The sequence below is a fragment of the Thunnus albacares genome, chromosome 22 (genome assembly GCF_914725855.1).
Source record: "Thunnus albacares chromosome 22, fThuAlb1.1, whole genome shotgun sequence".
Lineage (NCBI taxonomy): Eukaryota > Metazoa > Chordata > Actinopteri > Scombriformes > Scombridae > Thunnus > Thunnus albacares.
In genome coordinates, this window is record NC_058127.1 from 3,647,992 (window position 1) to 3,672,504 (window position 24,513).

General features: G+C 36.7%; 1 protein-coding gene and 2 long non-coding RNA genes across 3 annotated transcripts; 2 read left to right on the top strand and 1 right to left on the bottom strand.

The window, feature by feature from the left end:
- Positions 1 to 1,120: 1,120 nt before the first annotated feature.
- On the bottom strand, positions 1,121 to 3,475 carry LOC122974311. Its single transcript, XR_006400312.1, has 3 exons — positions 3,212 to 3,475; positions 1,577 to 1,870; positions 1,121 to 1,195 (listed from the first exon to the last, which is right to left on the bottom strand). It is a non-coding gene; the product is annotated as an uncharacterized LOC122974311 (long non-coding RNA).
- A 7,444-nt stretch (positions 3,476 to 10,919) lies between these two features.
- On the top strand, positions 10,920 to 11,303 carry LOC122974327. Its single transcript, XR_006400334.1, has 3 exons — positions 10,920 to 10,939; positions 11,057 to 11,151; positions 11,253 to 11,303. It is a non-coding gene; the product is annotated as an uncharacterized LOC122974327 (long non-coding RNA).
- A 344-nt stretch (positions 11,304 to 11,647) lies between these two features.
- On the top strand, positions 11,648 to 13,022 carry LOC122974448 (type-2 ice-structuring protein-like; the record flags this gene model as incomplete). The annotated part of the gene is made up of 3 exons (XM_044342481.1): positions 11,648 to 11,761; positions 12,529 to 12,663; positions 12,903 to 13,022. Coding segments are annotated over 3 exons (369 nt in total), but the record flags the coding sequence as incomplete, so codon positions are not given.
- Between the last annotated feature and the right edge of the window lie 11,491 nt (positions 13,023 to 24,513).

Here is a 24,513-nt window from a genome sequence, read left to right on the forward strand (position 1 = left end):
AGTTGGTAGTGGCCACACATTATATTTGGGTTGATTGTTGTTAGTTTGCAAAAAATCTTATTAAATTAGACTCTTGACAATTATTTAAAGGACAGAAAATACTCAGTTTTCAGTCATTTGGTTTGTCAAAAACTAGATTTTTAGATTATATCGTAGAAAATCCTTTTGACTTCAGTTATACATAAGTTACTTTTAGGAAACTGTTGAAGAAATTTCCTGGAAATTAGTAGGAAAGTAAGGGATCCATAAAATAAAGTGTTAACGAAATAGTTCAGATACTCATTCATTATAGTCTTATTAAGAAACAACTTAATATGCGAATATATTTTTGACATACAAAACTACACACTGAAAAATAAATTGTTACAGTCTATTAAAATAAATTCTCAATATAAAATATTGAGAATCAAATTTACTAACAATTTTTGTAAATTAAGAACAACATATTGATCCCCAAAACAATCAAATAAGAATTATACCATCATAACACACAATATACTGGCAGGGTCATGTCCAAGGACCAATACTAAGTAAATGCATTTCGAACCATGAGTTTTGTGATCCGTTGCACCCCTAGTGTTAACATGTCAGCTTTGTAGACTATATTTTGTATGTCATGCACATGGATAAGAGTGTGTAAGTCATGTATTTGATACATGCATTAATACTTTCTAATGTGAACCTACACTTTTAGATCTGTGAATGTTTTTAGTGTTCAGTCTCTCTAGTATTCAGCACTGATCTGTTCCTGTATCACATCATAAGCTTTGTGATACTTTATATATTTCTGTATACTAAGAAAATACATACAGGAAACATGTGTAAATCATGTGATATCTTGTCTGTTTTTGATGAGAACATAAATCTGTTGTCACAATAGAACAATACTGTAAATTTGAATTTCACTTTGTTGGTAAAATCACACATCTGAACCAGTCCATGGCTAAAATGAGCTCTTCTTTGTTTAGAAACAATATGTATATGCTAAATGTCTTTAAAGAAGCAGCCTTTACTCCACTCAGAGATTTTTGTTTTTAAAAGCAAATTGTTTTATTGGCATATAAAATTGCCCCCCACCCCTCCGATTTCATCAGGTGGGGGACAATGATATAGTTTGATGCGGTATGTTGGTTTTCCTCCTGTCCTCTCCAATCTTTGAAGTCACCAGCCACCACTGGTGTTTTGCAAGAGAGGCCTGAGAACAAGTTACATACAGTATTTACAAGATCACAATAACATGATTCATTCACATCACATACACTACTTAAAACATCAGAATCTGAATGGATCTGAATCATCTGGATGCATTTCCAAATTTGATGATTTGGTTTTAAGATAAAATGAAGGATTATATGCTCTGTTGTGAGTTTTGAAGATCCTCCTTAGAATGAACCTTAAAACATACACATAGTACAACAACACCAACAAAGATGACCAGAGGGAAAGCATTCCAGTGAACAAGAGCTCCATTGTGGACCATGATGAAATCACCCGAAGTAACACAGAAAAGCATCGTATATATTTAGAAATATATTTCAGGAAGCAGTCATAGCCAGTATAGCAGGTGCACTTCTACCTGGAACAATAATGTGTGTCTCTCTGGTCTGGTTGATGTTGTTCTGCTGGACTCTACAGGTGAAGTTGTTGTTGTGTCTCTTCTCTACAGTCACTCTGCTGCTGACAGTATAGAGGTCATCAGGACCTCTGACTGTCTCTGTAGGTCCGGCAGAGAGGAGGTTTCCCTCACCGTCCAGCCAAAACACCTCAGGCTCTGGATACCAGCCTTTAGACTCACACTGTAACACCACTCCTCCTCTGTCCCTGTCAAGTCCTGTTAAACTGATGACAGGTGAGGAGACAGAACCTGATGCTGAGGAAAAAAAGTCATTTTTAAAACAGTGGTGAGCAACACAATCACAAAATTAATGATTAAGAAAGATCCGCAAATGTAATTGTACAATTGTAAAGCTAATTTAATATGGTAAAGCATGTGTGTTCTGTATCTGATGATCAGTCAGTCTCTAAAATCCTTAACTGTGGATCCTTTTAAACCATTAAACATAGTTGGTTCATGAAGTGCTGATGGGATGTCACATATCTTATTGTAAAATTGGAAATTCAAAAAAATTAAAAGCTGTGAGCCCTGAACGTATTTGATGTCAGTGTGATTTTCTGGGAGTTTAGAAATACAGTAACTGTTGAGATTTTGCAGCCACAATGACACAGCAGTACTCAATCCTTTAACACTGTGGTGGTACAGATTAACTATAGCCATTGTTTGGAGTTTTGTCTGCCATCTTTGCTTATTAATTGGCCATCCTCTAAACCTTTCCCCCAAGCAGTGATAGACTCTTTTGGCAGACATTTTGACTCTTCAAAGCCGGGAAAGCACAGGTGGAATTATTAGCATTAATGATAGCTGCATTACATTTAGGTGAGTATTGTGCACGCTCACTCACTGACATGGCCAACTCTGACAATTAATGGAGTCATTGTTAATGTTAATCATTTATATCTGGGCTTTTCCTGCTTTGAAAGGTCAAAAAGGGTCTATATTCAATCATAGCTCAGTAACTATAACTGGGCACAGAAGGCCTGTTAAGCTTTGTGTTCCATAAAAAGCGTTAAACCTCACTGAACTATAATGGAAATCCATTTTAAAACCTTTAAACTTTAGATATATGATATTAATTTTACTATACTGATATTAATATGCATGAACTTGCTCCACTGCGCCCCCTGCTGGTCGCTCAGCTACACGTTCAAATTCATGTACAGCAGATAAATCAAACCACGTGAATCCAAAACGTTTGATTTGACCTTAAATATTACACGCGATTGTGCACGAGAGTTTAGTTTCACTTTCATCTATAACTGAGAAAAAAGAAAAAAGAAAATATATGAAATGTATCGATTGAGAGCAGACACTGATTTTTAAACGTCAAAATGTACAATGGCTGAAATATATTTGCTGTATAATTTCTTACACAATGTATATTTTGAAACATTGCTACGCATTAAAAAAAAAGAAATCTAGATATGCGACAGTAGAAACGTGAAACATCTGTGGCTGAGAGAAGACCACCAAACGTGATTTTTTGTGTGTATTTCTTTCTTCTTTTACATAAAAAAACCACAAACACTATAAATCCATATCAAGTCTAAGTCGAACACATGATACACGCTGTTTACGAGCATTTCTTCCTCATACCTGTCGTGTGTCTCTCTTCTTCTGCAGGAGCTGTGCGGTCAATTTCCGAGGAACGGGGGAGATGCAGCTTCCGGTCAGCTGCAATAAACGCTGAGCCCACTGTTTACTGGACATCTGTGGTTTTCACCGTGGGATGTAGAACTACTGCTGCATACTGTGAGAAAATATAATAATAACAATAATAATTGTATTTGTATCGCACGTTTCATACAAGGATTGCAGCTCATAAGTGCTTTAAATGACGAAGTCAGGACAGCAGGACAAAAATCACATCAAATGTCAATAAAAACAGATTAGAGGAAAGACAAACAAACTCCATAGAGGGCCAATAAAACCTGAAAAAAAATCGTATAAAGGTCATTTAAAACAGAGGCTGGTTTACAGGAAGAGAGGCAGCTGATAAAATATCAGGTTGTAGACATATTGCTTAGTTGTTTTTTTGAGTGGCCTCCCTGATATGTGTTGGTAGAAAATGCCATAAATCTGTGGCATAGTCTAAAAAAGGGAATTATGAACACATATAATGTAATATAATGTAGGAAATGTTGGCATTTGAATAAAAATAAACTGCTTACAATAAAAAGGGATTGTATTTATATGTTAAAAGCAAAAACAAACAAAAAATGATTTCAGGCAGTTTTGCGTCATTAAGGAGTTATTGTTTCTTGTTTTTACATATATGAGCTTCTTCTTTTCTATTTTTTCTTAAATGTCTTTTCATTTCTGTGGGAAAATGAAAACCTCAACACATGTAGTTTGCTGACTTTACAGCAGGGGGCAGAGGTGGACTTCTTATAAATGCTCAGCACATCTACAGTATGAGATATCAGGAACATAGAGGTAGAATGATTTTCTTTTGCTAGTTATTTGTTTGTTTAGCATATTGCAGGTGTAGGACCAGCATGCACCTATGGAGGGTGTCTATGTTTTTTGTGAGAGCTACAGAGACAGCAGGAAGTGTTTTTATGTTAAAACATGTCTGGAGAATGACTTAACACTAAATCCAGTTAAAACATTACATGTACAGTCACTTTATTACATTATAAGTGTGTCATGGAGAGTAGCAGGAAATGAACCCAAATGCAGATCAGAACAAAACAGAATACAGAACAAGACTGAACAAACAGAAAAGAATGAAGGATCCAACAAAGACGGAACTGAAAACCAGGAAATAAAAACAGGCAGAACTTGTGAGGGAGTGTGGTGACTAGACAGAAGGGCAGGCTGGGAGTTGATTGGCTGGGGAAGACTCTGGGAGCAGGGCAGGTCTAATGAGAATAATGCATGTCAGGTGTGAAGGGCAAAGCCAACAAAGACAAAGACAACATAAACACCCACACTACACACACACAAAGAGACAGACTGGGAGGCAGAGAAAAAACACCAGGAAGACATAGAGAACAAACTGACTAATTAAAGCTGCAAGCAGCGTTGAACGGGCCCTCGCGCCTCCATACATGTCGGGCTGCGGTGCAATCAAAGGGCTTCTGTCACGGGCATGTAGATGTCTTCAGACCCGGGCTGTTTTCAGACAGTGCAAGAAGGAGATAAACATCACTTCCTTTGTCCACTATTTTGCCTGCTGCTGGGGCTGCTTCCCTGAAAAATCATAGGGGGCGACATTCAGCCAGTTTACACGTTGTAGACGTTTTCAGGCCGGGAGAAGTTTGGTGCAGACTGGAGCATTTACAATAAAGTTATAGCAACTTCCTCTGTCATGGCGAAACATCAAATCTCAACGGTGTGAGGATGAGAATTTTCTGCTGGGTGAGACATGTCTGTCTTGCTCAAACCTGTGTCATCAAAATTATGCAAGTTTTGGGCCCATTCACTTGAATTTCAATTAGTAAATTGAAAACTCTTGATGAGTTTGTGTGTAAAACAAATTAATTTCCTAATTTTCATCAAGTCTATTTTTAGAAAAGTAAAGACTTTTGACCCACATGATCTGGTCAAAGTTTGATTGACATGTGTACTGTCAGGTGTGTAGAGACAATAAGTAACTGCAGCTGGACACAGAAAAATAGTCATATATTTAAATGGAGAGTGTGAGTGAACTGCTAGGTGCTCAGGCCCTAATAAAGGAAAAACTGCAGTACAGAGCTACAAATTTTAGTTTTGATGGTATTTTTCTACAGCACTTTATCAGTAAACCGTCACCCTCACTCCATTTTTTCCCTTCCCCTCATAGGTCATCCCCACTACTGAATTATACATATAAGACCTATAATTATTGTAAAATAAATGATAATAACACCAAACTTCATACAAAGTTTGCATATAATGTATTGTATGTATACAGGCCTTTCTGCTGTATCCTACAAAAATGAGCTGTATTCAACCCCCACACCCATCCCCCCCTCCTATTGTCTCTCTCTCTCCCTCTCAGTTGGAGAGGAGAATGTCACTCTTCTTGTGAAATCTCATAAATCCCATGACTTTGGCCAAATCTTACATTACAAATCACATTTTTTAGTAGGAAGTTTCGTGGGGAATCCATTGATACAGGTTTGAAAGTGATCAGACTTATAGTTTAGATGTCAGAAGCCTTAGTCCATGCCTCCCCCATTCATTTACATTGTAAGGGGTACATGTGATGTGATGTGGCACAGCAACTTTCAGGGTTTATAAAATCCAAACCGCTCAAGTTTGGCCTCTGTTTGTTCGGAGGCCAAAATTGAGGCAAAGTCTTATATTGACAGGCTAATTGTGGACTTCCTGTTGGATTTAGGTTGGGGGTGTCAGTATATGATTTGTAGGTCTTGATGAGACAAATAATTGAGTTTTGGTTTGATCTCTCTACGACATTCATACGGGCCGTGGCGGCCATATTAGTGACCTAGGTGGTGCTAGAGAGCACATTTTGGCACTTTGGGGGTCAAATTTTTTACCAGACCTGATGTGCGTGGCAAATTTGGTGAGTTTTTGAGCATGTTTAGGGGATCAAATTTAAGGTTTAAGTGGCGGAAAAAAGAAACAAACACATGAAATACAAGTGGGCCTTCGCCCTTTGGGCTCGGGCCCAATAAAGGCAACTAAAGTAAAATCATGTCAGATAGTCTTTCAAAAGTCCAACTCAGAATAAGCCCACACAGTCCAGTCCAAACAAACAAGGGGAAAAGTTTGAGGGTCTCTGGAGGACTGGTGGAGAATGGCAGCTAAACATAGACCCTAGAATCATGTCAAGTGTAGTGTTCATTACAACAGAAGTTCTTTTTTCTTTTTCCAGAGAAAGTCCAGTAATTCAGTCCTCTAAAGGCGCCAAAATCTGTGAAAAATCTATGATGTACCCTGGGACAACATCCCATTTAAAACATAATGCATAAATAATTAGCCATACATATACAGTGTCATCTCTGTGGTCAGTTCATATGTAGCTTACTTGCTGTATTGAGAAAATATTGGCTTTTAATGTCACAGGAGTTCAATCAAAAGTTTCAGTTTTTGGTTTTTGTAGCTCTGACTGACTCCCAGTGGTGGAAGAAGTATTCAGATCCTTGCCTGCACCTGAACTGCACCTGAAAAACATAGTGCATAAATAATTAGCCATACATATACAGTGTCATCTCTGTGGTCAGTTCATATGTAGCTTACTTGCTGTATTGAGAAAATATTGGCTTTTAATGTCACAGGAGTTCAATCAAAAGTTTCAGTTTTTGGTTTTTGTAGCTCTGACTGACTCCCAGTGGTGGAAGAAGTATTCAGATCCTTGTTAATGTTACTTAAGCAAAAGTACAGAAGTATTATCAGCAATCTGTATGTAAAGTATTAAAAGTAAAAGTTCTCATTATGCAGACTGGCTTCTTTTAGAGTGTTATATATCATACGTAGTATATTATATTGTTTGTTTTTATCATTAACACATACATGTAATAGCATTTTAATGGTGTAGTTCATCACTGTGGAGCCGATTTTAGACACATTGGGTAGATTAATGATAATAGTACTGCATCATATTATATGTTTTTTATCATAATAATAAATAAACTTTTAATATAGCACCTTTCACACACTAACGCAGTTCAAAGTGCATAACAATTTTATATAAAAAAGAAAAGAGCAGACAATTTAAACAACAGTTAGAATATTAAAATATGTTATTTGGTGTAGAATCTTAATCTGAAAAACACTTCCCTCTGAAATATAGTGGAGCATCAGATGGAAATACTCAAGTAAAATAGATGTGCCTCAAAATTGTACTTAAGTACAGTACAGGAATAAATGTACTTAGTTACTTTCCACCACTGGTGATTCCTGTGTTTCCGCTGTTCAACTGCTGGAATGCACCGCTCGGTGGCAAAATGGGAAGAAGCACTGGTCCAGGTGAGTTGATATACAGCTCCACTGATGATCAGACGCAGTTCAGGTGCAGGCAATCAAAGCAGGCAGAGAGGGGCGTGGCAGACCTGAAACACAAAGACAGCTCTCTTCCAAAAAAAAGAGGAGGCTGGGAGAAAAGTCAGTGAACGTAACCATGTTGTTTGCAAAACTATGTAGTGTTTTTATAAAAGCATTAGAAGAATGGAGTGAACTGTAATTTGATCAGGGCGTTGATGAAAATGATGAATGGTCATGCTCGGAAATTACCCGATAAGATCCTCAAATATTATCTGTTCTAACTTGTACCAGAGCTGCTGTAAATCAGGGAACGATCCAGAACCTTTAAATAATCAAGCCAACAGGAGGAACACACTTTTGTTTTTTGCTCACAATTTTCATGAGTTGAAATAAAAGATCCGTGTTAGTGAGCACTTCTCTGCCAAGATAATCCATCCACCTGACAGGTATGGCGTATCAAGATGCTGATTAAACAGCATGATTATTGCACAAGTGTGTGTTGAGCTGGTCACAATAAAAGGCCACTCTAAAATGTGCAGTTTTATCACATAACACAATGCCACAGATGTTGCAAGTTTTGAAGGAACATGCACTTGGCATGCTGACTGCAGGAATGTCCACCAGAGCTGTTGAGATCGTCTGAGACCAGCCACCTGGACAGCTGATGCAACAGTTGGTTTGCATGACCAGAGAATTTCTACACAAATTGTCAGAAACCATCTCAGGAAAGCTCATCTGCATGCTGGTCATCCTCACCAGTTTGTCGTCATAACCGACTTGAGTGGGCAAATGCTCACCTTTGATGGCACTTCTGGCACTTTGGAGAATTGTTCTTTTCATGGATGAATCCTGGTTTTCACTGTACAGGGCAGATGGCAGACAGTGTGTATGGCGTTGTGAACAGAGTGCCCCATGGAGGCGGTAGGGTTATGGTATGGGCAGACATAAGCTACAGACAACAAAGACAGATGCATATTATTGATGGCAATTTGAATGAACAGAGATACTGTGACAAGATCCTGAGGCTCATTGTCATGCCATTCACCCACAGCTATCGCCTCATGTTGCAGCATGATAATGCACGGCGCCGTGTTGCAAGGATCTGTACACAATTCCTGGAGGCTAAAAACATGCCAGTTCTTGCATGGCCTGCATATTCGCCAGACATGTCATCCATGTTTGGGATGCTGTGGATCAGCGTGTACAACAGTGTGTTCTGCCAATATCCAGCAACTTTGCACAGCCATTGAAGAAGAGTGGACCAACATTCCAAAGGCCACAATCAACAACCTGATCAACTCTGTGCGCAGGAGATGTGTCGCATTGCACGAGGCAAATGGAGGTCACACCAGATACTGACATGTTTTCTGCCCTCCCACCCAAAAAAATGCCTATCTGTATCCCTAGTCATGTGAAATACATAGCTCAGTGCCTAATGGGTGTATTTTTTTCAAGATAAAACTGCACATTTTATTGTGACCAGTCCAATGCACACTTGTGCAATAATCATGCTGGTGCAGCTGTGTTAGTGCACAAGGTATTCCTGAAGATCCTCTTCAGGAATACCTGAATAGCTTAATAAAATCCATCCCCAAATAAATAAAGGTACAAATCATATTTACCATGGATGGTGTCTTTATATTTATCTAAGGCCTACTCCCTTCTTTAGAAATTCTTACTAAAACTGGCACAGATCCAAAACAATCAAATAAGAATTATACCATCATAATACATCATGTACTGGCAGGGTCATGTCCAAGGAACAATACTAAGTAAATACATTTCAATTGTAAAAAAAGGAACTTAATTCATATGTGATATTTATATAAATTGATATGTATAGTTTATATGTATATTAATTAAATTGATATTAATTGATTTATACAAATTTCCTGGACATTTTCTAAGTAATTTCCTGGTATGTAATGGGTAATTTTAGGGTAATTTACAGCAAGGTGGTACAATTTGTTACAAATTAAAAGATAAAAAAGTTGGTAGTGCCCATGGTTATATTTGGATTCATTGTTGTTGATCTGCAAAAATTCTTAATAAATTAGACTGCTGACAATTCTTTAACAGACAGAAAATACTCAGTTTTCAGTGTCATTTGGTGCGTCAAACAAGATTTTAGATTATATCTTAGTTTTGAACAGTTACACAGAGGTTACTTTTAGGAAATTGTTGAAGAAATTTCCTGTAAATTAGAAGCACAGTAAAGTGTGACCAAAATTGTTCATAGATGCTGATTCATTATAGTTTTATTAAGAAACAACTTAATGTACTGATATATTGTTTGACACACAAAACTACACACTGAAAAGTACGTTTTTACAGTCTGTCAAGAAATTGTTAAGAATAAAATTTACAAAAATTTTTTTGCAAATTAAAAACAACATATAGATCCGCATATAAACCAAACTTTTCTTTTTCTATTTTTCTTATAATTTGTATCAAATTGCAACAAAGTGTTACATACAAGTTACATACCTGCAAATTACCCAGGAAACCTGTATATATATAAAATTATGGGACCTGTGAAATAGAGTGTAACCATTAAACTTTCAATTTAACCAGTGGTGTATGGTGGTGTCCACACAGGTACAGGTTCTGCACTTAAGGTACAAATTTGAGGTACTTATACCTGACTTGAAAAATTGTGAACATATCCTTTAAACTGTGAGTCAGATCTGCTCTTTGTTGGAGGTGGTTAAGGTGACAGCTGTGGCCCAGGACGTAGAACTGGTCATTTACCAATCACAGAGTGCGTGGCGGTTCAATCTCTGGCTTCTTCTGTCTGCATGTTTAAAGTAGTGAAGAATCTTATAAACACACTCCTTTTCCCCTTTTGCTGAGTAAATGTGAAACATGCTCTCCATTGTAGTAGAAATTTATGGAGAGGCCTTTAATTCAAAACTCTACCCAAACTGTACAGCACCTATCCAGTTACCAGACACCACCTATCCAGTGGCAGCACAGGATGACTGGATAGGTGGTGTGCAGTTATACTTTCACATGGGCTATGTTGGTGTTGGTCAGGACAGGGACAAATACTTTTTCACAGCACTGTAAATTTTTATAATTTCAATATTAAACATGGTCAAAATTCATCAGAACTGTTTATAGCTTGCAGGTGACAGATTGTCTCCCATTGTCAAGAATGATCAGTAAACATGAGTGATGCTATTTAAACACCATAAAATCTAGTAACCATTTAGATGTCTTTTATATATTAGACATCTGTCCAATAATACACCATCAAGTGGGATGGAGCAAGTTGATGTATTTAAACAAATTGTGCGATGCTCAGACAGATAATTCTCTGTATATAAGAGCTGGTCCTTCTCTTGTTCAGCATCTACATTCAGGAGGCGGAAAATTATCCAAAAGCAGGTTTGCTTTGCTTTTCTCTCTTCACGCTCTTTTCTTCTATTTGGTTCTCTCTCATCATTCACTAAAGTTTATCTGCTTTAAGTATCACTAACATGTCTGTCTCTATACTTATTGAAGGAAAGCATCATATAAGGTCTGCATCATCTCCACCATGAAGTTGCTGACCGTGTCTGTACTCGTTTGTTCCATGATGGCTCTGGCTGGAGCTGCTGGTGAGTATCTGACTGAATTTGTGTGTTTTTGTCTTTAGACCTCAATAAATAATAATGAAAATAATAATAATAACCTCTAACTGACATGTTTAACTGTCCAGCTCTTCAAGAAGCAGAGAAAGAGCACGAGGCAGTGGCAAAAATTCAAGAGGGTGAATACATTTATTTATTCAGATCAATATTAGCTTAATATTAACCATTACGGGTCAAATTTGACCCATGTTTACATTTAAGCAGTAAAAACACCATAAAAACCTTTCTTGAAGTCAGAATTTTTCACGACTTTCCCTAACATCACCCTAAATATACTTTTTTTTTGTGCAGCTGATACACATATTTGTACATATAGGATATTTTGGGTTGAATTTTTATTCGAAATATCAAAAATCATAATTCAAACATGATGTAGGGCAGCTACTGTCAAAATGTAAGGGTTAAAGTGCATCACACTCTGTCTGGAAACTCAATGTGACCCACTTTTCTCCACCATTTGTGTTCAGAGGAGCATCGTGTTGACAAGAGGTCAACATCTTGTCCCTCCCACTGGACTGAGTACAACGGCCGCTGTTTCCTCTACGTTCCTCGAACCTTGACCTGGGCTCAAGCTGAGGTAATCATAATGATCTGCATTCACTGAAGAACACTTTTATCAAGTTGCAAAGTGTGAGGAGCTATTTTGGGCACACCCAGTTCATTTTCCCCATAGACAACGTTAGGTGACTAACAGTTGGAACATTTCTACAGATTAGATTCTTCCAGTTGAATCATTAGTAGAAAATTAACAACTGCATTAAATAATATCTGGTAATTTGATAGAAAAAAAATCAAAGGTACAAAACTGCAAAAATTCAGGGTAGAAGCTAATTACATCTCCCAAGGTGCATCCAATCACAGAGCCTGATATTCAGTCACATGTGCCTCTAACTGTGGGAGGAAGCTAAACATTACAGTGTCAGGAAAACTCATTTTACAATCTGCAATGTAAATTGGCTCATTTTTTTTTCTAGGTCACTTTTGAGTGAATTCAGCAACTGTGGCGTCACGTTTTGTTTACAACTTCGACAATAAAGCGTTTAAATTTATTAACGCTCTGATTCTCTCCTCTGACTGGCTTCTTCTCCATAGCAACAGCAGCTGAGGCTCATGGGTATTGCCATATTTTTAGCTGTCCACCAAAATGACAAAAACATGATTTCTCAGTAACAGAGTTGAAATAATTGAAGCTGGTGGTCACAACATAGACCTATCATATTGTTATAACACCAGTAGAGTCTTGTATTTCTGTGTTCAGTGATATTGAGGATATTCTTTAAAGAAAGATTAGCAGCACCTTCCTATTCACATCTCTACTCTGTTGTCTGTTTATCTCCACTATAGAAAAACTGCCAGTCCGAGGGTGCACACCTTGCATCGATTCATGGAACTCAGGAGTACAACGAGATTAAGAGGATAATATCAGATAGAACTCATGGGTCTCCTGAGACATGGATTGGAGGCTCTGACAGCCAAGGGGTATGTCACGTATGATAACAAAAGATGTCTTATGAGCTTGAAAGTTCATTCTTGACTTTTGAAATTGTACTTTGACACCCATTGTCTGAGGAAGGCCCGAGATGTGGCTAAAAGCTTTGGAAATATCAAGTAAATAGACTTTGTAATGAGAATATCAAACCTTTTGGTATTTAGAGTGGTGTTGATATTTAGATTATCTTTATTTATATGCATCAATTGTCTTCTATTCGATCTTCTAGGAGGGTGTTTGGCTCTGGAGTGATGGCACACCTTTCGCCTTCTCATACTGGTGCAGAGGACAGCCTTATGACTTTTTGAACCAGGACTGTCTTCAGATTAACTATGGAGGTAAATCATAAAATATATTACTTTGCATGAGAGAATTATGTACAAGTTGTGTAGATAATGAAGGATGCATGACAAAAACAAGGTGACTTCATGAGAAACTGAACTGAAAATCTGCCTGCATGAACATTTCATTGATGATGTTGCTGGAAAACCTGTGTCTATAGGCTACCAATAAAAATGCTAATTTTCTAAGTCACAAAAGGAAATCTTAAAATGATAGAAAATACTAAAACCCTGGCACTGGTTGCAGCAGCTGTTTTTAAGTTCAAACTTAACCCTGTTATAATGTAAGTGTTTACTAAGTGGAAATTTACGCATCACTAAATTAGAACTGATAAAGTAGTAGTATTAGTAGTAGAGATGAGTTGTTACAAAAAATTTACAGCTACTAACTGCCAGGTGTAAGCTAGCTGACTGAACCAACTGACAAAGCTAACATTAGTATGTTAATATCTGATCATATCTGAGCCATTTGGATTGAAGAGGGAAAGAGGAAAATATGGAATATGGTTGACATATCTGACCTGACACTTCACATTTAACAGAAAAAAACACAATATATATACCTCAAATTACCTGAATTGCCAATAACATTAGGCTAAATTACAAATAACGTCAGTTAGCTTAGCATAATGGGAGTTTTCCCTGTCACTGTAAACTGCATAAATATTACTGATTCTAAAACACACATATTTTTCTGGTATACAAATTGAAATAAAATAGAGTCATGCCTACATTCACAAAGGATAATTTTTATTTTCTTGCTCCTAAAACAATCATTTTTATGTGAAGATCAAAATTAACCACCAAACACTGAAATTACTTTACTGTGACTTAAGTACAGTAATTGTTAAGAGCCATTTGACAAGTGTGCCAAAACCATGTATAACAAGTAGGGTGTGCTGAAACACTACTGCTTAGCTCAGCAAAAATTGACAATTCAATACTGTTACAGTAGCAATTATCAATCAATCAATCAATCAATCAACCAATCAGTCAAACTTATGTATATAGCACCTTTCAAACAAATCAAATGCAATTCAAAGTGCTTTACAAGTGAATGACAAAACATAGGATGTTAAAATTTGTGGTAAGGAAAAACTCCCCTTTAACGGGAAGAAACCTCAAGCAGAACGCAGCTCTAGGTGGGTGCCATCTGCTTTGACCGATTGGGTTGAGAAAGGGGGGGTTGAGACACAGAGCAGCAGAATAACAACAATAATAACAATAATAATAATAATGATAATAATAATAATAATAATAAAGATGCAGTGTTCTAGTGGGATAATACGGTATTATGAGCTCTTTAAAATAAATATTATTCAATTTCAAAAATTCAATTCTAGATTTTATAGGAAGCCAGTGCAGCAAAGCTAAAATGGGAGAAATATGATCTCTTTTTCTAGTTTTTGTCAGTATACGTGCAGCTGCATTCTGGACCAGCTGGAGAGTCTTTAGAGACATTTTAGAGCAGCCTGATAATAAGGAATTACAATAATGCAGCCTAGAAGTAACAAATACGTGGACTAGTTTTTCTGCATCTTTCATAGAAAGGATGTGCTTGATTTTTGCAAATTATAACTGTATCTCATCAAAATTCTGAAACAACCAATCAGATAGCAGCCTCAGGTCATCTGCTTGCCAAAAGTTGAAGGATTTACATACACACTCATTTGGCTGGAGCCCCTCACACAGGAAGTATACAGGCTGTATTCAAACAGAAATCAACCAAATACAATTTGAAACAAATGTTTCATAATTCTGGCATGACTACGAGACACAGAGTAAGAATAAACATTTTTATTTCATAGTTATTTTGTAATATATATTTAAGTCATGTTTAACATGAGTCTTTCTTCTCTGGATAATTGGAACAGGGTGATGCTCTGCATTAATGAGCCGCCACTGATTACTAAAGTGTTTACATTAAAACATTAAAACTTAAAGTGCAACCTGATTTAGTAAATCACTAGTTTGAAACTAGTAGTTTCTAAGAATTTTGAAAGGACTTTAAGATTGTCCTGTTTAAACCAGAGAGCAGGAAGGCACATTAGCAATTACATGTTCAATTAGAAAGCAATCAGAAAGCACAAACTTCTCCATTTGTCAAAACAATTTCATTGCACTCACGATGCTCACGATGGACAAAATTGATGCAGCAGGAACAGCAATATTGTCTTTTTTATTCCACATATTCTATCTTCTTTTGCCAATGTATGTAGGTTATATGTGTGTAACGATGTATGTATGTATATAATATGTGTGTGTCAACAATTATGTGTTGAATTATTTATGAATTATTGTATGCTTAAATGTTTTTAATGTGGACTCTTGGAAAATTAACCAATGAGCTAAAAGAGATCCAAATATATCAAATCTTCCTTTTAATATTCTGGCGCCTACATCACCCACTATGCAACTCATCCGTTGACAGTTCAATTGTAGGTCCAATGCACAATATGTAATTTCTGCCACTCAATCAGAACAATAACAAAAGACGGAGTTTGATGATGGCGTGAAGTAGCGTGGGATCATGGGAGTTGTTGTCTTCATTATTATACCACCACCATTGCTGTCTTGCAGTCAGCTTGTCCCAGTTAGGATTCTCTCAGTGTTCACCATTCAGAATGTTTTTTTTACCGGGAGTCGAATTATCTGCAGAGGTCTCCTCCTCTCCAGAACAAATGGATCCAGTGATTAAAGCCAGTAAAAACACTGAATAAAGCAGTTTCATATTAAAAATCAGTGTTTCTCTGATGCTGTTCAACAGGCCCAGGACTTCTGCGAGCCAAGCTGCTGATAATGTTTTCTTAGCTTGCTTCTCTGATAACTTAAGATCCAGACGTCCAATGATTAAAATCCTTCATCCGGTTAAAAGCTTTAGTTAAAAACGACCAAGATCTAAAAAGTGTATCATAAAAATGTGCCTTAACACTGAGTAAAATGTCAATTTGTGACAGTTTCTTGTTGACAACCACAACACTGACCCATGCACAAAGGGGAAATTACATCATTAACAGGTGACCAAATGAAACAGATCATTACATTGATTAAAATCACAGAATTGTCTGGGTTTGAATATTGTTGGAAACATTTGGGATTAGAAAAGTACACAACTTAACAAAATATATAACATAGGTCTAGTCGTTTTTCAGACATTTTAATGCGTAAAGTTACATATTATACCTTTCAGGTGTGTTATCCTAGTAGTTAATCTAATGTAGCCTGGAGCTGCTAGCCTCCAGCAGAGATGAGGAGCAGCTACATGGGTCTGGTAACCTCACTTCTTTCTAACTCCACACCCCCACACTTGTAGTATTCAGCCCCAACAGACAATTTATCAGATGTCACACAGCTTCCTCTGGAGCCACAAAAGGCTTATATGACTTTTTTCATCAACCTGGAAACAGACTTTGATGTGGAAAATAGTCTGTGTTCCCCTTTAAAATAATAATCTAATGTGGATCTGCATTAAAATATTACATGATATGATTGACAATCATGCTGACGTCCTGTGTTTTTAACAATTGCAGGTGGCAATTGCTGGGATGATGTATGGTGTAATGCTCACCGGCCATCAGTCTGTGCCAAGAAAATCTGATGATTCCTGAGCAGATAAGAGAGGCATGAAATATCTGTGAAAAGCACAAATATTAGTGGATATGTGTTTGTGTTTATTGTCACAAGTTAATCATTTTATCATCAGTCTCATATATAACCTGATAGCTTTATAACTCATTTTTCATTTATTTCTATCTTGCTATCACTGTAAAGCTACTTAAGGAAGGAAGCAACAAGTGACACAAACGGGAGCTGGATTGTCTTTTAGGTCTTGTGCCAAACTGAATGTGTTATGAAAAGAATGCTTTTTCTTACTCTGGAGATTGAACTGTTCTGTCTCATATTGTGCAAATTAAAGATGCAAGCATGAAACAAGCTGGTTTGTAATTCTATTTTAAATGGAACAATTATTATGGGTATCACAGTCAGATCAACATCTACACTGTAAAATATCATTCAGAGAAAAATTGGTACTGAAAAATAGTACTTGAACTGATTAACTAGGAACTGGCCTGCTGTTACTGTGTCCAGTAAGAACTCAACCAGAGATGTTGAAGTTAAATCCAGGATGTTTATTTAGAACCAGTTGAACTGGCAGATGATGTGGTTATTCTGCAATATACACATTAAAACTTAACATAGTTTAATATACTATATATTAAGTATAGTTTAAAGATAATGATAAGCAAACTACCAATAGCACAAAAAAATCTGTAAGAAATATATCAAATATATGATATTTATGACTCCCAACACCAATGGAAGTAAAAGGAATTAAGTTGAAAATGTTCTTAAGTGACATGTGTGAGTGATTAAAGATAATTTGTGGCATTCACCAATTAATGAAAAGAAAAAGAAAATATTCTTGCATCTAAAGTCTGTTACTCCACCGACCTCACTGCAAGCAATTTTCATTAGAACTACTTTCTATTAAAGAAAATGGTCCCTAAAGTGACAGCATGTCACCTTTTGGTTTATCAAGAGTTACAAGTGCAAAGACAGTGCTGTTTAAGTTCTTCAAAGGACAGGTTCACAATTTTTTAAGTGTGTCTTAAAACAACAGTCAGGAGCTCAAATGAACATTGAAGCTAATATGAGGTTATATGCCAATATGTTTCCCTGTTGAGCTGCGGTAGAAGTATAGTAACAAAAACACTGTAATGTTGAAAGATATCTACTTGATTTGACTCATTTGGACGCTGAAGTTTAATTTTAGCTTCAGATAAACTTTTAAATATATTTTTGTACAGAAGGAGGACTGTGGATTTTGTCCTCCATCACTTCCATTGTAAGTGCATTATGAAGGAATCTTGTAATGGTCAGTATGAACAGGAGGAGTGATTACAGCAAGAAAAACATGTTTCTTAACTTAACTCCATTAACCTCCAACGCCATCTAAAACCTTTAAGAAATGAATCCCAATCTACCTCCATGCATAGATGCAGCTAGAGGACTGTGAGAAGTTATAGCTGTGTGTCATTTTGGTGGACTAACTCTTCAGCCTCCTCTGTGGAGCCAATTAGAGGCCAACAGCTTCCAGGCTCCTTTATATTTATCTAATGTCTACTCACTTCTCTGGAAATTCTTACTATCAGTGGGGCAGATCCAAAACCATCCAATAAGAAAGCCACTTGTCAAAACACAAAGTCAGCACTGAGTCACACCATCAGGGCCATCAAGGACAAATACTAAGTAAATATATTTTAGTAGTAATAATATGAAAGTATTAATTCATATGTGATATAAATTGATATGTATAGTTTATAAGTAAATGAATTAAATGGATAATGCTTTATTTTTCAGATCGCTTATTTTATATTAATTTCCTGGACATCTTCAGAGTAACTTCCTGGTATGTAATGGGTAATTTTTAGGGCATTTTACAGAAAAGGTGGTGTAGTTTGTTACAAATTATAAGAAAAAATAGAAAAAAGTTGGTAGTGGCCACACATTATATTTGGGTTGATTGTTGTTAGTTTGCAAAAAATCTTATTAAATTAGACTCTTGACAATTATTTAAAGGACAGAAAATACTCAGTTTTCAGTCATTTGGTTTGTCAAAAACTAGATTTTTAGATTATATCGTAGAAAATCCTTTTGACTTCAGTTACACATAAGTTACTTTTAGGAAACTGTTGAAGAAATTTCCTGGAAATTAGTAGGAAAGTAAGGGATCTGTAAAATAAAGTGTTAATGAAATAGTTCAGATACTCTTTCATTATAGTCTTATTAAGAAACAACTTAATATGCTAATATATTTTTGACATACAAAACTACACACTGAAAAATAAATTGTTACAGTCTATTAAAATAAATTCTCAATATAAAATATTGAGAATCAAATTTACTAACAATTTTTGTAAATTAAGAACAACATATTGATCCCCAAAACAATCAAATAAGAATTATACCATCATAACACACAATATACTGGCAGGGTCATGTCCAAGGACCAATACTGAGTAAATGCATTTCGAACCATGAGTTTTGTGATCCGTTGCACCCCTAGTGTTAACATGTCAGCTTTGTAGACTATATTTTGTATGTCGTGCACATGGATAAGAGTGTGTAAGTCATGTATTTGATACATGCATTAATACTTTCTAATGTGAACCTACACTTTTAGATCTGTGAATGTTTTTAGTGTTCAGTCTCTCTAGTATTCAGCACTGATCTGTTCCTGTATCACATCATAAGCTTTGTGATACTTTATATATTTCTGTATACTAAGAAAATAAATACAGGAAACATGTGTAAATCATGTGATATCTTGTCTGTTTTTGATGAGAACATAAATCTGTTGTCACAATAGAACAATACTGTAAATTTGAATTTCACTTTGTTGGTAAAATCACACATCTGAACCAGTCCATGTCTAAAATGAGCTCTTCTTTGTTTAGAAACAATATGTATATGCTAAATGTCTTTAAAGAAGCAGCCTTTACACCACTCAGAGATTTTTGTTTTTAAAAGCAAATTGTTTTATTGGCATATAAAATTGCCCCCCACCCCTCCGATTTCATCAGGTGGGGGACAATGATATAGTTTGATGCGGTATGTTGGTTTTCCTCCTGTCCTCTCCAATCTTTTAAGTCACCAGCCGCCACTGGTTTTTTGCAAGAGAGGCCTGAGAACAAGTTACATACAGTATTTACAAGATCACAATAACATGATTCATTCACATCACATACACTACTTAAAACATCAGAATCTGAATGGATCTGAATCATCTGGATGCATTTCCAAATTTGATGATTTGGTTTTCAGATAAAACGAAGGATTATATGCTCTGTTGTGAGTTTTGAAGATCCTCCTTAGAATGAACCTTAAAACATACACATAGTACAACAACACCAACAAAGATGACCAGAGGGAAAGCATTCCAGTAAACAAGAGCTCCATTGTGGACCATGATGAAATCACCCGAAGTAACACAGAAAAGCATCGTATATATTTAGAAATATATTTCAGGAAGCAGTCATAGCCAGTATAGCAGGTGCACTTCTACCTGGAACAATAATGTGTGTCTCTCTGGTCTGGTTGATGTTGTTCTGCTGGACTCTACAGGTGAAGTTGTTGTTGTGTCTCTTCTCTACAGTCACTCTGCTGCTGACAGTATAGAGGTCATCAGGACCTCTGACTGTCTCTGTAGGTCCGGCAGAGAGGAGGTTTCCTTCACCGTCCAGCCAAAACACCTCAGGCTCTGGATACCAGCCTTTAGACTCACACTGTAACACCACTCCTCCTCTGTCCCTGTCAAGTCCTGTTAAACTGATGACAGGTGAGGAGACAGAACCTGATGCTGAGGAAAAAAAGTCATTTTTAAAACAGTGGTGAGCAACACAATCACAAAATTAATGATTAAGAAAGATCCGCAAATGTAATTGTACAATTGTAAAGCTAATTTAATATGGTAAAGCATGTGTGTTCTGTATCTGATGATCAGTCAGTCTCTTAAATCCTTAACTGTGGATCCTTTTAAACCATTAAACACAGTTGGTTCATGAAGTGCTGATGGGTTGTCACATATCTTATTGTAAAATTGGAAATTCAAAAAAATTAAAAGCTGTGAGCCCTGAACGTATTTGATGTCAGTGTGATTTTCTGGGAGTTTAGAAATACAGTAACTGTTGAGATTTTGCAGCCACAATGACACAGCAGTACTCAATCCTTTAACACTGTGGTGGTACCGATTAACTATAGCCATTGTTTGGAGTTTTGTCTGCCATCTTTGCTTATTAATTGGCCATCCTCTAAACCTTTCCCCCAAGCAGTGATAGACTCTTTTGGCAGACATTTTGACTCTTCCAAGCAGGAAAAGCACAGGTGGAATTATTAGCATTCATGATAGCTGCATTACATTTAGGTGAGTATTGTGCACGCTCACTCACTGACATGGCCAACTCTGACAATTAATGGAGTCATTGTTAATGTTAATCATTTATATCTGGGCTTTTCCTGCTTTGAAAGGTCAAAAAGGGTCTATATTCAATCATAGCTCAGTAACTATAACTGGGCACAGAAGGCCTGTTAAGCTTTGTGTTCCATAAAAAGCGTTAAACCTCACTGAACTATAATGGAAATCCATTTTAAAACCTTTAAACTTTAGATATATGATATTAATTTTACTATACTGATATTAATATGCATGAACTTGCTCCACTGCGCCCCCTGCTGGTCGCTCAGCTACACGTTCAAATTCATGTACAGCAGATAAATCAAACCACGTGAATCCAAAACGTTTGATTTGACCTTAAATATTACACGCGATTGTGCACGAGAGTTTAGTTTCACTTTCATCTATAACTCAGAAAAAAGAAAAAAGAAAATATATGAAATGTATCGATTGAGAGCAGACACTTTGATTTTTAAACGTCAAAATGTACAATGGCTGAAATATATTTGCTGTATAATTTCTTACACAATGTATATTTTGAAACATTGCTACGCATTAAAAAAAAGAAATCTAGATATGCGACAGTAGAAACGTGAAACATCTGTGGCTGAGAGAAGACCACCAAACGTGATTTTTTGTGTGTATTTCTTTCTTCTTTTACATAAAAAAACAAACAAACAAACACTATAAATCCATATCAAGTCTAAGTCGAACACATGATACACGCTGTTTACGAGCATTTCTTCCTCATACCTGTCGTGTGTCTCTCTTCTTCTACAGGAGCTGCGCGGTCAATTTCCGAGGAACGGGGGAGATGCAGCTTCCGGTCAGCTGCAATAAACGCTGAGCCCACTGTTTACTGGACATCTGTGGTTTTCACCGTGGGATGTAGAACTACTGCTGCATACTGTGAGAAAATATAATAATAACAACAATAATTGTATTTGTATCGCACGTTTCATACAAGGATTGCAGCTCACAAGTGCTTTAAATGACGAAGTCAGGACAGCAGGACAAAAATCACATCAAAGATCAATAAAAACAGATTAGAGGAAAGACAAACAAACTCCATAGAGGGCCAATAAAACCTGGAAAAAAAAAATAGGTCATTTAAAAAAGAGGCTGGTTTACAGGAAGAGAGGCAGCTGATAAAATATCAGGTTGTAGAAATATTGCTTAGTTGTTTTTTTGAGTGGCCTCCCTGATATGTGTTGGTAAAAAATGCCATAAATCTGTGGCATAGTCTAAAAAAGGGAATTATGTACACATATAATGTAATATAATGTAGGAAATGTTGGCATTTGAATAAAAATAAACTGCTTACAATAAAAAGGGATTGTATTTATATGTTAAAAGCAAAAACAAACAAAAAATGATTTCAGGCAGTTTTGTGTCATTAAGGAGTTATTGTTTCTTTTTTTTTTTTACATATATGAGCTTCTTTTCTATTTTTTCTTAAATGTCTTTTCATTTCTGTGGGAAAATGAAAACCTCAACACATGTAGTTTGCTGACTTTACAGCAGGGGGCAGAGGTGGACTTCTTATAAATGCTCAGCACATCTACAGTATGAGATATCAGGAACATAGAGGTAGAATGATTTTCTTTTGCTAGTTATTTGTTTGTTTAGCATATTGCAGGTGTAGGACCAGCATGCACCTGTGGAGGGTGTCTATGTTTTTTGTGAGAGCTACAGAGACAGCAGGAGACATGATTTCTTTGCTCTTTGTCTTGCATGCAATGATAAATGAAACCTGTATCCCCATGGGACCCTTTAAGTTTAATTTTCATTATTGACAAATATCTCCATACCTGTAAATAGAGCTACAAATATTAGTCAATGAACCGATTAGTAGTCAACTACTGAATTAATCGCCAAGTATTCTGAAAATCGATTAATCGTTTTGAGTCATTTTTTGAGAAGTCAAAATTCTCTCATTCCACCTTCTCAAATGTGAATATTTCCTGGTTTCTTTTGTCCTCACTGACAGTAAATTGAATATCTTTGGGTTGTGGACTGTTGGTGTTGATTTTCAATGACAGAAGAGAAGTAGATGATATAATTTAAACACATGTTAAGCAGGTAATCAAGCTTTTTTTGTGGGAAAACAACATCAGACAAGTGTTTTTATGGTAAAACATGTCTGGAGAATGACTTAACACTAAATCCAGTTAAAACATTACATGTACAGTCACTTTATTACATTATAAGTGTGTCATGGAGAGTAGCAGGAAATGAACCCAAATGCAGATCAGAACAAAACAGAATACAGAACAAGACTGAACAAACAGAAAAGAATGAAGGATCCAACAAAGACGGAACTGAAAACCAGGAAATAAAAACAGGCAGAACTTGTGAGGGAGTGTGGTGACTAGACAGAAGGGCAGGCTGGGAGTTGATTGGCTGGGGAAGACTCTGGGAGCAGGGCAGGTCTAATGAGAATAATGCATGTCAGGTGTGAAGGGCAAAGCCAACAAAGACAAAGACAACATAAACACCCACACTACACACACACAAAGAGACAGACTGGGAGGCAGAGAAAAAACACCAGGAAGACATAGAGAACAAACTGACTAATTAAAGCTGCAAGCAGCGTTGAACGGGCCCTCGCGCCTCCATACATGTCGGGCTGCGGTGCAATCAAAGGGCTTCTGTCACGGGCATGTAGATGTCTTCAGACCCGGGCTGTTTTCAGACAGTGCAAGAAGGAGATAAACATCACTTCCTTTGTCCACTATTTTGCCTGCTGCTGGGGCTGCTTCCCTGAAAAATCATAGGGGGCGACATTCAGCCAGTTTGCATCACTGATGGAATATTGTCATGTAGACAAAAGTAAAGACTTTTGACCCACATGATCTGGTCAAAGTTTGATTGACATGTGTACTGTCAGGTGTGTAGAGACAATAAGTAACTGCAGCTGGACACAGAAAAATACTCATATATTTAAATGGAGAGTGTGAGTGAACTGCTAGGTGCTCGGGCCCTAATAAAGGAAAAACTGCAGTACAGAGCTACAAATTTTAGTTTTGATGGTATTTTTCTACAGCACTTTATCACTAAACCGTCAGCCTCACTCCATTTTTTCCCTTCCCCTCATAGGTCATCCCCACCACTGAATTATACATATAAGACCTATAATTATTGTAAAATAAATGATAATAACACCAAACTTCATACAAAGTTTGCATATAATGTATTGTATGTATACAGGCCTTTCTGCTGTATCCTACAAAAATGAGCTGCATTCAACCCCCACACCCATCCCCCCCTCCTATTGTCTCTCTCTCTCCCTCTCAGTTGGAGAGGAGAATGTCACTCTTCTTGTGAAATCTCCTCATAAATCCCATGACTTTGGCCAAATCTTACATTACAAATCACATTTTTTAGTAGGAAATTTCGTGGGGAATCCATTGATACAGGTTTGAAAGTGATCAGACTTATAGTTTAGATGTCAGAAGCCTTAGTCCATGCCTCCCCCATTCATTTACATTGTAAGGGGTACATGTGATGTGATGTGGCACAGCAACTTTCAGGGTTTATAAAAT